The sequence below is a fragment of the Sycon ciliatum genome, chromosome 3 (genome assembly GCF_964019385.1).
Source record: "Sycon ciliatum chromosome 3, ocSycCili1.1, whole genome shotgun sequence".
In the NCBI taxonomy this organism is placed as follows: domain Eukaryota; kingdom Metazoa; phylum Porifera; class Calcarea; order Leucosolenida; family Sycettidae; genus Sycon; species Sycon ciliatum.
This window is the reverse complement of record NC_088645.1, coordinates 34543548-34556727: the sequence shown is the minus strand read 5'-3', so window position 1 is coordinate 34556727 and position 13180 is coordinate 34543548. Positions and strand designations below refer to the sequence as shown.

General features: G+C 51.4%; 1 protein-coding gene across 4 annotated transcripts in view; it reads right to left on the bottom strand.

Annotated features, from left to right (window-relative positions):
* LOC135812047 (uncharacterized) overlaps nucleotides 1–13180 on the bottom strand; it is a 93689-nt gene that overhangs the window by 66640 nt on the left and 13869 nt on the right. For 2 of the 4 annotated variants that reach the window (XM_065325365.1, XM_065325364.1), the window contains exons 1-5: nucleotides 10405–10922; nucleotides 9371–9472; nucleotides 6934–6990; nucleotides 6350–6667; nucleotides 5440–5625 (exon numbers count right to left, since the gene is read on the bottom strand). In XM_065325365.1, coding sequence (XP_065181437.1) covers nucleotides 5440–5625; nucleotides 6350–6667; nucleotides 6934–6990; nucleotides 9371–9472; nucleotides 10405–10423 — 682 coding nt within the window. In that variant the 5' untranslated portion in view covers nucleotides 10424–10922. Of the gene's footprint in view, nucleotides 1–5439; nucleotides 5626–6349; nucleotides 6668–6933; nucleotides 6991–9370; nucleotides 9473–10404; nucleotides 10923–13180 lie in introns of those variants that run through there. The other 2 variants (XM_065325367.1, XM_065325366.1) reach the window with 1 other exon arrangement.

Here is a 13180-nt window from a genome sequence, read left to right as displayed (position 1 = left end):
CAGTAGAACCAGGCCGGTCGCTAGTCACGGTGGTCTGTAGTACACGGCTGGTCGCTAGTCACGGTGGTCTGTAGTACCAGGCCGGTCGCTAGTCACGGTGGTTTTTAGTACCAGGCCGGTCACTAGTCACCGTGGTCTGTAGTACCAGGCTGGTCGCTAGTCACGGTGGTCTGTAGTACCAGGCTGGTCGCTAGTCACGGTGGTCGGTAGTACCAGGCTGGTCGCTAGTCACGGTGGTCTGTAGTACCAGGCTGGTCGCTAGTCACGGTGGTCTGTAGTACCAGGCTGGTCGCTAGTCACGGTGGTCTGTAGTACCAGGCTGGTCGCTAGTCACGGTGGTCTGTAGTACCAGGCCGGTCGCTAGTCACTGTGTTTTGTAGTACCAGGCCGGTCGCTAGTCACGGTGGTCGGTAGTACCAGGCTGGTCGCTAGTCACGGTGGTCTGTAGTACCAGGCCGGTCGCTAGTCACGGTGGTCTGTAGTACCAGGCTGGTCGCTAGTCACCGAGGCCTGTAGTGCCAGGCTGGTCGCTAGTCACGGTGGTCTGTAGTACCAGGCTATTCGCTAGTCACGGTGGTCTGTAGTACCAGGCTGGTCGCTAGTCACGGTGGTCTGTAGTACCAGGCCGGTCGCTAGTCACTGTGTTTTGTAGTACCAGGCCGGTCGCTAGTCACGGTGGTCGGTAGTACCAGGCTGGTCGCTAGTCACGGTGGTCTGTAGTACCAGGCCGGTCGCTAGTCACGGTGGTCTGTAGTACCAGGCTGGTCGCTAGTCACCGAGGTCTGTAGTGCCAGGCTGGTCGCTAGTCACGGTGGTCTGTAGTACCAGGCTGGTCGCTAGTCACGGTGGTCGGGAGTACCAGGCTGGTCGCTAGTCACGGTGGTCTGTAGTACCAGGCTGGTCGCTAGTCACGGTGGTCTGTAGTACCAGGCCGGTCGCTAGTCACGGTGGTCTGTAGTACCAGGCCGGTCGCTAGTCACCGTGGTCTGTAGTACCAGGCTGGTCGCTAGTCACGGTGGTCTGTAGTACCAGGCTGGTCGCTAGTCACGGTGGTCGGTAGTACCAGGCTGGTCGCTAGTCACGGTGGTCTGTAGTACCAGGCTGGTCGCTAGTCACGGTGGTCTGTAGTACCAGGCTGGTCGCTAGTCACGGTAGTCTGTAGTACCAGGCTGGTCGCTAGTCACGGTGGTCTGTAGTACCAGGCTGGTCGCTAGTCACGGTGGTCGGTAGTACCAGGCTGGTCACTAGTCACGGTGGTCTGTAGTACCAGGCCGGTCGCTAGTCACGGCGGTCTGTAGAACCAGGCCGGTCGCTAGTCACGGTGGTCTGTAGTACCAGGCTGGTCGCTAGTCACGGTGGTCAGTAGTACCAGGCCGGTCGCTAGTCACGGTGGTCTGTAGTACACGGCTGGTCGCTAGTCACGGTGGTCTGTAGTACCAGGCCGGTCGCTAGTCACGGTGGTTTGTAGTACCAGGCCGGTCGCTAGTCACCGTGGTCTGTAGTACCAGGCTGGTCGCTAGTCACGGTGGTCTGTAGTACCAGGCTGGTCGCTAGTCACGGTGGTCGGTAGTACCAGGCTGGTCGCTAGTCACGGTGGTCTGTAGTACCAGGCTGGTCGCTAGTCACGGTGGTCTGTAGTACCAGGCTGGTCGCTAGTCACGGTGGTCTGTAGTACCAGGCTGGTCGCTAGTCACGGTGGTCTGTAGTACCAGGCCGGTCGCTAGTCACTGTGGTCTGTAGTACCAGGCCGGTCGCTAGTCACGGTGGTCGGTAGTACCAGGCTGGTCGCTAGTCACGGTGGTCTGTAGTACCAGGCCGGTCGTTAGTCACGGTGGTCTGTAGTACCAGGCTGGTCGCTAGTCACCGAGGTCTGTAGTGCCAGGCTGGTCGCTAGTCACGGTGGTCTGTAGTACCAGGCTGGTCGCTAGTCACGGTGGTCGGGAGTACCAGGCTGGTCGCTAGTCACGGTGGTCTGTAGTACCAGGCTGGTCGCTAGTCACGGTGGTCAGTAGAACCAGGCCGGTCGCTAGTCACGGTGGTCTGTAGTACACGGCTGGTCGCTAGTCACGGTGGTCTGTAGTACCAGGCCGGTCGCTAGTCACGGTGGTTTGTAGTACCAGGCCGGTCGCTAGTCACCGTGGTCTGTAGTACCAGGCTGGTCGCTAGTCACGGTGGTCTGTAGTACCAGGCTGGTCGCTAGTCACGGTGGTCGGTAGTACCAGGCTGGTCGCTAGTCACGGTGGTCTGTAGTACCAGGCTGGTCGCTAGTCACGGTGGTCTGTAGTACCAGGCTGGTCGCTAGTCACGGTGGTCTGTAGTACCAGGCTGGTCGCTAGTCACGGTGGTCTGTAGTACCAGGCCGGTCGCTAGTCACTGTGTTTTGTAGTACCAGGCCGGTCGCTAGTCACGGTGGTCGGTAGTACCAGGCTGGTCGCTAGTCACGGTGGTCTGTAGTACCAGGCCGGTCGCTAGTCACGGTGGTCTGTAGTACCAGGCTGGTCGCTAGTCACCGAGGCCTGTAGTGCCAGGCTGGTCGCTAGTCACGGTGGTCTGTAGTACCAGGCTGGTCGCTAGTCACGGTGGTCTGTAGTACCAGGCTGGTCGCTAGTCACGGTGGTCTGTAGTACCAGGCCGGTCGCTAGTCACTGTGTTTTGTAGTACCAGGCCGGTCGCTAGTCACGGTGGTCGGTAGTACCAGGCTGGTCGCTAGTCACGGTGGTCTGTAGTACCAGGCCGGTCGCTAGTCACGGTGGTCTGTAGTACCAGGCTGGTCGCTAGTCACCGAGGTCTGTAGTGCCAGGCTGGTCGCTAGTCACGGTGGTCTGTAGTACCAGGCTGGTCGCTAGTCACGGTGGTCGGGAGTACCAGGCTGGTCGCTAGTCACGGTGGTCTGTAGTACCAGGCTGGTCGCTAGTCACGGTGGTCTGTAGTACCAGGCCGGTCGCTAGTCACGGTGGTCTGTAGTACCAGGCCGGTCGCTAGTCACCGTGGTCTGTAGTACCAGGCTGGTCGCTAGTCACGGTGGTCTGTAGTACCAGGCTGGTCGCTAGTCACGGTGGTCGGTAGTACCAGGCTGGTCGCTAGTCACGGTGGTCTGTAGTACCAGGCTGGTCGCTAGTCACGGTGGTCTGTAGTACCAGGCTGGTCGCTAGTCACGGTGGTCTGTAGTACCAGGCTGGTCGCTAGTCACGGTGGTCTGTAGTACCAGGCTGGTCGCTAGTCACGGTGGTCGGTAGTACCAGGCTGGTCACTAGTCACGGTGGTCTGTAGTACCAGGCCGGTCGCTAGTCACGGTGGTCTGTAGAACCAGGCCGGTCGCTAGTCACGGTGGTCTGTAGTACCAGGCTGGTCGCTAGTCACGGTGGTCAGTAGTACCAGGCCGGTCGCTAGTCACGGTGGTCTGTAGTACACGGCTGGTCGCTAGTCACGGTGGTCTGTAGTACCAGGCCGGTCGCTAGTCACGGTGGTTTGTAGTACCAGGCCGGTCGCTAGTCACCGTGGTCTGTAGTACCAGGCTGGTCGCTAGTCACGGTGGTCTGTAGTACCAGGCTGGTCGCTAGTCACGGTGGTCGGTAGTACCAGGCTGGTCGCTAGTCACGGTGGTCTGTAGTACCAGGCTGGTCGCTAGTCACGGTGGTCTGTAGTACCAGGCTGGTCGCTAGTCACGGTGGTCTGTAGTACCAGGCTGGTCGCTAGTCACGGTGGTCTGTAGTACCAGGCCGGTCGCTAGTCACTGTGGTCTGTAGTACCAGGCCGGTCGCTAGTCACGGTGGTCGGTAGTACCAGGCTGGTCGCTAGTCACGGTGGTCTGTAGTACCAGGCCGGTCGTTAGTCACGGTGGTCTGTAGTACCAGGCTGGTCGCTAGTCACCGAGGTCTGTAGTGCCAGGCTGGTCGCTAGTCACGGTGGTCTGTAGTACCAGGCTGGTCGCTAGTCACGGTGGTCGGGAGTACCAGGCTGGTCGCTAGTCACGGTGGTCTGTAGTACCAGGCTGGTCGCTAGTCACGGTGGTCTGTAGTACCAGGCCGGTCGCTAGTCACGGTGGTCTGTAGTACCAGGCCGGTCGCTAGTCACCGTGGTCTGTAGTACCAGGCTGGTCGCTAGTCACGGTGGTCTGTAGTACCAGGCTGGTCGCTAGTCACGGTGGTCGGTAGTACCAGGCTGGTCGCTAGTCACGGTGGTCTGTAGTACCAGGCTGGTCGCTAGTCACGGTGGTCTGTAGTACCAGGCTGGTCGCTAGTCACGGTGGTCTGTGGTACCAGGCTGGTCGCTAGTCACGGTGGTCTGTAGTACGAGGCCGGTCGCTAGTCACGGTGGTCTGTAGTACCAGGCCGGTCGCTAGTCACGGGGGTCTGTAGTACCAGGCCGGTCGCTAGTCACGGTGGTCGGTAGTACCAGGCTGGTCGCTAGTCACGGTGGTCTGTAGTACCAGGCTGGTCCCTAGTCACGGTGGTCTGTAGTACCAGGCTGGTCGCTAGTCACTGTGGTCTGTAGTACCAGGCTGGTCGCTAGTCACGGTGGTCTGTTGTACCAGGCTGGTCGCTAGTCACGGTGGTCTGTAGTACCAGGCTGGTCGCTAGTCACGGTGGTCTGTAGTACCAGGCTGGTCGCTAGTCACGGTGGTCTGTAGTACCAGGCTGGTCGCTAGTCACGGTGGTCTGTAGTACCAGGCTGGTCGCTAGTCACTGTGGTCTGTAGTACCAGGCTGGTCGCTAGTCACGGTGGTCTGTAGTACCAGGCTGGTCGCTAGTCACGGTGGTCTGTAGTACCAGGCTGGTCGCTAGTCACGGTGGTCTGTAGTACCAGGCTGGTCGCTAGTCACGGTGGTCTGTAGTACCAGGCTGGTCGCTAGTCACGGTGTTCGGTAGTTACACCTTTTACTGTATTGTGAACTTGATTGCGCTTCAAGCAAGGAGAAATAATTTAAAAGAAGTCTGTGACTACGTGACTGACATGGTCCGTGAATCTGTCACGGACCATGCCTTATGACTCGCGCCGTTCGACGTTGAGCATTGCAATGTCATTCGAATCGTACAGGCTTTTACATCTCGCCGCAGCCGTTCCGACAAGCCCTTACAACCCGTACCGTCACCGTTGCCTCGAATGTGAACTAGGCTTAAGCACCGAAGTGGGAACCATTTCACAATTCACAACAGACCAATGTTAAGTTGTGGTACATGCAGCTAGGTACTTACCCGCACACTCGCTCTCTGTATAGAGATTGAGTGATCATTATATCTAGACAAGCACAGCAAGTAGAATGTGACCTCCATCACCAGTTAACACTTTGAGACACCAATGACCTGCGCACAACTTCATGTCCATTCGAAGCCGCTTTCAAACTGTTCTTGTACGGCAACTGAGCATACCCAGATGAAGTTCCAAAACAACTCACTTCCCCATACTCCTAAAGCCCGCATATTTAATATACACACTTACTTTCACATCCTGGTGGACTTGGGTACCAGACTCCGCCAATCTGGCATATAGAGTTGGTGATAGCCAGACCATTGCTCGGAAGATACCCTCCTTGGCACATGATTTCGATATGCGTACCAATCGCCCTGCTGAAACTTGCTATGGGTTGGTAATTGAAGTGCGCTGATACTAGATCAGGGCACAGTTCTGGAGACAAAGGAAGCAAAAATTCAAGCCAGTTGCTCAAAGGAATCGAAAACTCAGCTCCAGAATTCATACCATAAGTCATAATATAAATGAAGACGGATTTTAGTCTCCCAAATGATCAGAGGGTCAGCAATTAATCTGTGGCGTGAATAAAACTTAATGACTGTACTTAGTGGAGTAGTAGTAGTAGTAGTAGTAGCAGTAGCAGCAGCAGCGGCAGCAGCAGCAGCAGCAGCAGCAGCAGCAGCAGCAGCAGCAGCAGCAGTAGTAGTATAAGTAGTAGTAGTAGAGTGTATTATTTGACTAGAGGAGTCCCAACAGGCATGACCTTCTTCCAGGGAACCCTAGGGAAAAAAATTGTAGTGTATACTTCACGGTTATAACACGATGCACACTGAGAAGTGACACAGCGACTTACCCCAGTATTGGTACAAGACATTTAAAAATGTACAATCAGCACATCAATGATGCAGCATGTACCAGTACAATACAGATACAGTGCTGGTAAATGAAATCCAGCCTTGTGGAAATACCAGTCCTGGACTGTACAATCCCAGCAATGTGAACAGTGGACTGTGCAGTGAACCGTGACTCTACTCTATTCATGGTTGCTTATAAATCATTTCTCAATTTCATTCTCCATTCTACTCCAGTAACCATGCTGTAGAGTACACAGTCAGTAGGAGATTATTGCACAGAAAATAGGAAATGGTTTTAAACTTACCTACAATGTTGAGTTGATATGTCTGGCGAGAGTTGTGATCCACTGTTCTGCAATGGTACAGGCCAGTGTATGACGTGTCCAGTATCGGATGTGCTGTGCTGTTCACCGTTGCACTAGTAAGTCCTGAGAAGGCACCTGTCTCACCCAACACTAGACTACCATCAGTCTTCTCCAGTCGAATCCATGGCCCTGATCCACTGAGCACAACACATCCAGGTAAGTAACTGATAACATCGGCTGTAGGTTGTCCATCACCAAATGTCACTGTGTATGGTGGGTGCTGTCCTGTACCATCTGCAATTAAACTGACAGGTTGACCTGCATGGGTATACAGGAGAGTGCAGTGTCACAACGCTAACTCAATACTCAAACGACTAGTGACCAGACAATACTATCACAATGCTAACTCAATACCCAAATCACTAGTGACAATGACCTGTCAATACTAGCACAATGCTGCATTTGGTATTTGACTATTTGCCTTCACACAACACCAGGGAAGCAAACAACATTGATATCCAACACACATGAAATAAATGACATTGGCATACCCAAATTCATCCACCATAATATAATTATCTTACCATTGCAGCCAATCAGCAACAGGGGACTGAAGAGAAGCAAGCAGCCCATCAGGATACCTTCACATAGTGGAACAAACAAAGTGAAAATGAGAACACAGACATGAACATGAGTTTAAAAAGAAGGAACACTACAGTCGAGTTTGGGTAAAGAAAGGATGGGAAGCTAAATGAATTGCACACGCTACGACCAGGTATGCACCCTTTGTTGGGCATGCTTGCATTGAATGGGTTGTCTCCAACCAATTCCATTTGCATACAAAACCTTGTCTGGTAAGATGTGAAATATCAACCCACATGAAAATCCTGATAGGCATAGGCCCCGACACATGACCAAAGCATGAATTTGAAGACAGCTGAAGGGGTCTACAAGGGGGCGCATTCGACTTTGCGGGAGACATTGATACGCCGTTTAAAAAGCAACAGAGGTGCAAACGCCTTATCATTGCAGTAGGTTTTCGTAAAAAGTCTCATGAGATGAAATTTTGTTTGTGCTGTGAGGCCCACTTGCTCTCCCATCCCTTCTCTGAAAAGGATGAAACAGTCCTATGTTCTGGAAAGGAAAAGATAAGTCTACACTCTACTGAGTCTGGACAGTCAGTCACACATAATGCATGTCATTATGGTAAATTGTAGATCTACCACATGGATGCAAGTGCAGAACTGCCTCCCTGACGGAGGATGACTGTTCGTTGCATGCACGATGTAAGTGATAACTCCTTTCTCTTTCCGCATCTAGATATTATTTATCCTAACACCAGCATTTTCGGCGTCATGTACGGCTGGTGAAAATATCTACCCGAGCCGTCGTAGTGTAGGCGCTGCTTCCTCTTCTTTTTTTACTTTGAGGGCAGTCACAAGATTACATTGTTCAGCGTGAACGGAACAGTATCTCAGTGTAAAGACACCCAGTGTCTAAGACGAACTGACTGAAGAGCCAAACCGTCAATCGGAATAGCCACTGCGAGTAAGAGTGCAGTATTTCTCTGGGTTCGAAGGACCAATTCTAGAAAAACTAATCTCGTTCTGCCCTTAGTAGCTATTAGTAGAACGGTAGAGGCTTAAGTCTACGACAACGACTTTGACAACGACTCTGATGCAGGCAACGGCTGCGACACAGGCTTCGATACATGCAACAAATGCGACACCACCCGCGACAAATGCGACACCAGCTGCGACACTGGCAACAGATGCGACATCTACGGGGGAACAGGCAACGGCTGCGAAAACGACTGCGACGCAAGCAGCGGTTGCGAAAAAGCCGATGGTTGTGACAAAGGATGAGACACAGACTGTGACAATGCCTGAAAAACAGACAACGACTGTGAAAACGACTGCGAAGCAAACAGCGGCTGTGACCAAGGCAACGGATGAGACCCTGACTGCGACAAAGACTGACACAGAGACAACGGTTGCGACAACGGCCGCAACACATACAATGGCTGCGAGTGCATGCGCTCCGTGTTTGTATGTTGTGGCAGCATCTTAGACAACGATTGCGTTGCAAGTGTCTGCGGGGTCTGCATATCCGGTTGTCGCGGTATGCCCATGAATGTGGTTGTGTGGACACATGGTGCTGTTTACGGCAAGAGGAATGTTTCAAATTGAAAAACATTCGGCAAAACATTACTTGGTGCAGCCTAAAATGTTGGGTGCGCAAGGAGAAGCCTTACGCTTGGAGTGACAAGTGATCACCACTGCTTTTCCTTGTCAGACTCAACAACATGCATTTTTCTGCAGCGTTGGGCGTAGTGTTGAAGTAGAGGTCACGGAGAGGCCAGCTTTCCAGCGCGGGTATGAGTTGGGGCGTATTTCAGAATGATGGATTGGAACAATTCAAACCCATTTATATCGAGAAAACCCAAAAACGATGATGAGGGACAAGTCTTCAGTGCTAAAAGAGGTGTTCTACTGTCTGCCAATACTATAGTTCCCGCTAATTGCGGACATAGCTCGCTGTTTCATCAGCGCTTGTACCGGTATATCGGCTATTTTCCACATAATCATTTGTGGCGTCAGCTGTGCTTTTTTGAGCGAAAGAGGAGAGATCGACTTGCACACTTTCGTCAGGTTTTCTCAGACATGCTCTCGTAATACAGTTGTCGACAAAAAAACTCCGGCCAATGGCATGGGTACAGCGGTATGGTACACATTCACCGGCGGTACTTCATTGTTCCTGAATCATGGTGACATGTTGCGTGCATTTACACTAGGTCTACCAGCACACCAGTGAACAGTCTGCACTGCACTCAGACTCTTCCTGCTGCAGTCGAGTCTAGCACTTGCACTGCACAGGCCTGGTAGCAAGTGCCGTGCACTAGGCTACACTAACACTAGCAGTGGAAGTGCATGCCACCCACCATGCAGCTACCAGTAGCTAGCATTGCATTTGGCCGGATCTTTTTTTGCGACAACAGTAGTTTCACCTCTCACCACTTACCGAAGCAAAGTCCTGAAGAGGCCATGATTTTGTTCCCCTGCGTTGCCAGTTGCCCTGATGCACGGGCCGCGCTGGTACGAGATCTCTTGACTGGGTCTTGCCCTGCAATACACAAACACACACGAACACACACATGTACCCACACACATGCACATACATACACACACACACACACACACACACACACACACACACACACACACACACCTCAGACCTGCAAATTGCAGAAGCGATGATAGCGAAGAGCTATGGTAGACATAGCAACTTGTGCTGGGATTACACCATTCAACAGCTTGCTAGGCTGATGAATTGACCGCCACTAATTATTTTAGCCTGGTATCCACCACACAGCTGATAGAAGCGGCTTTTTCTGGCCAGTGAATCCCTATTTTTTTCCTTTTTCTCCTTTTTTCCATTTTTTATTCTTTTTTTTACATGCACACGCCACACGACATACTCCGGCATACACTGGCTGTTGGTAACCACCCAGGAGAATGAAAGAAGAGCTAGTAGAATGAGAAAGAGAAGAAAGACGTGTGCGACCACGTACAAATGACTATGCCGAGGTTACAGTACCAGCATATACCCTGCATTACGCCCACCAGCATGTCTGTATCTCGATAATGGCGTTTGAAGCTTTGTTGGAGAGCTATGCAGCAGCGACGAAGCCCCTCCGCGCATTTTCATTTCGGTCGGAATGAGACCTCATTCCAATTTTTCTTAGGAATCTCCAGAATCAATTCTGCCAATTTCTTTCCGCGACTGGAATCGGAATTGCACCGAACAAACGCTGTCCAGTGCATCAAACAAACGCTCCGGAATCAAAACACGGCAGAATGACTTTGGTATGGTGGCGGTATGGTGGCGGAATGGCACCGAACAAACGCAACCTAAAAGTGCCCCAGACACCGCTTTCAAAACATACACTTTGAAATAGTAAATGACAGTTTTTGCACAATCTGACACACAGACAAACTTAGTGGCTTTTGTGTGGAGGAGCAAAATACAAATGAACTGAAGATGGTGACAAATACTTGAGCATGTCAACGACATCAGTTCCAAGTCAGAGACCAAGTTCTTCCTGGAAAGCACCACGATGCTCTGGGCGGCGTTGCCCTTGCATACTCTTTCGAATCTGGCGGTGACACATTTGATCGTAAACTGCGCTTCCGAGACTGCGTCAGACCACTCATGAGAGCTGAACGGCACGTAACGCCGTAAGGCAGATCGTCGCCTAATGTACTCGCCCACAACTTGTGCCTCTTCGGTACTGGTGAGGACGGGGGCGATTCAGCTTCGCTGTCGACTTCAACACTAAGATCCCAACAAATAATTATTGTCATCGTCGCTCTGCAGACCGCCGCCACGGACCTGCTGACACCTGCGACATGCACAGCAATCGTCTGGCTCTACGAGCTGCTCTAGTATCACTAAATACAAATATTATTAGTCTTTCCTCGCCAGCTACTTGAGCTAGACCGCCAAACAAGTGTTTGAAGAAAATAGTTTGAGAAAATGATCGCAACCGGTTCACAAATGAAGCGCAGGTAGCTAGCTGCATGCAGCGCGAACGCGCTTGATTGAAAGAACACATTTTGTCATTGCATCATTAATTCTCTCAATTTTTTTTACGAAAACCCAAACACATGTTTCAGCTGATCGCGCGACGCGACGACGGGTCGCACGCGGCCCATTCATTTTGAACTAAATTGTTGAAGTACATTGTAATCATGGTGACTGACTGACGTGGTTGTAGAGTCCAGCGCATTCAAGAGTGCGTCTACCAGGTCTACAACTAGCTTACAGTTACAATACAAGACGAGAGTGCCGTGCATGCATAATAAATAATGCTAGCCTAGCCTACGAAGACTACAGAGTACAGTGTAGTTCGGGCAGAGGGCAAGAGTAATCTGGGAATGAGTGATCCGTCCTTTGGCTTGGTTTGGTGGTCTTAGTCTGAGCTTGGACAAGGTACCTCTGGAATCTCGGTCATACCTTTCATCGTCTTTGACCAACCCAATGTCAATGTCTGTTCAACAGCAAAGCGGATTCATACAATGTATGGTGCGTAACAGACTGCGACAGACCACGATGGGCCTTGGAGTGCTGACGCCAGGCTGTGTGAAAGCTCGTGGTTCCACGTACATGTTGTAACCTGGTTAGGTTGTGTTCACACGACGCGCAAAGGAAAGTGACCATGGCGATTGGATCGAGTGCCGCGAAATTCCTAATCGCAGTAGAGAGGTTGCGCCCAACGAAAATTCGTAGCGTCGTAACGAATATTTTTAAGGAAAAAGCTAACTAACATTCGTGAACCCTGATGTTGAGCGCAACGCGTGAGCTTTTTCGTAGTGGGTGGACTCGGCGGCCGCGCGGGTGCAAAGAGTCAAGACAGGGACCGATTGGCCCACACTCTTCCCCTGTACACCAGGCTGGGTGTCTGCCCGGTGCTGGAACGAGGGGAATGCAAGCTCCGACTCCTGACATTTACATGTATAATCCGTTCTGGAACCGTCAGTGAGCTGTTGTCGTCCCGAATTGTATTGCAAGGCCCGCCGACAGGCATGACCACTCGAGGTCAATTGGGACGCAACCTTCCCCTCCCCCTGGCCCACAGTGCTTCTGGCGCATGCCGACCGCTCCTAGCCAGCTGCCGACTCTGGAATGGCCTGCCCGAATGTATGAAGTCCATAGTATCTGTCCGTGAATTCAAACGCATGCTACGCGTATTCTACTTCGGTTAAATGTAATGGTATTCGTAACCTGCTGATGAGGCTCGATAGAATCATGCTACGATGACCCGACTTGTAAATTTGAGATCCATTTTTTCTGCTCGTCTTGACCCTGCCTCCCCTCATTGCTACTTCCGTTTTCGTATTTTTATTTTCATTTATTTTCTCTTCATTTCTGACTCTTCTTACTGGTTGTCATCGCTTTCATAATATTGGGCAGAACCCGTTTGCCATGCGATGTAAAATAAATAAACAACAACAACAGGGAGTTGTACAAAATCACTACAGTAATATCATAGCTATGAAAAGTATGAATGCCGCAGACATCACCACGCAACATGACAATTTGTTCAAGGTTTTATTTTGTGTGTTTCCAAAATCGATTTTCACGCTCCGATCATCAGTGGAAATACGGAACTAAAGAGATCAAGGGAAAACAAAGGTTAAAATCCAAAGAAGTGTGACACATGAACTGGTAACTTGTGGTAAGTATTACAAAAAATGAGAACTAAAATAAAGAGTAAGTGTGGCAAACGGGCATGAACAGTCCACGTGAAGAACAAGAGGAGCCGAGTCGATCTCTCCTTCATCTCGTGAGGTACTGAGCAGTTAAAAAAAGAACTCCAGAGCCGCATGTCGGTCATCCGTCGTGAGCTGTCTTCTCCGTAAGGAAGTAAAAACTTGGGGCGATCCACATCCACTCCGCGCCCACAGGATACCACCAGAGAGTAGTGAAATACATGTACATATAGGTGTTTTGTACTCCCTGATATTTGTGTGCATCGTAATCGTACACGCAAAAGAGCCGTGTGAGCACGCTAGTACTTTCAAACAAAAGTCGCGTTACCTGCGCTTGTCTTGTTTCCAACGGTCACGGCATCACTTTGACTGGGCATGGGTCTCGTGCACGATCGGGAGATCAAAATGACACTAAAAGGTTTTTAATGCTTGTCTTCAAGGAGCATCTCCTCTGCTGTTCAGCCATTGTGTAGTGTTTTCCTGCTGAGTGTTCACCAACACCTGGGAGATAGGAGTTCTGATTTTCGCTTGCCGCTGCACAAGGAAACGTGCCCAGCGT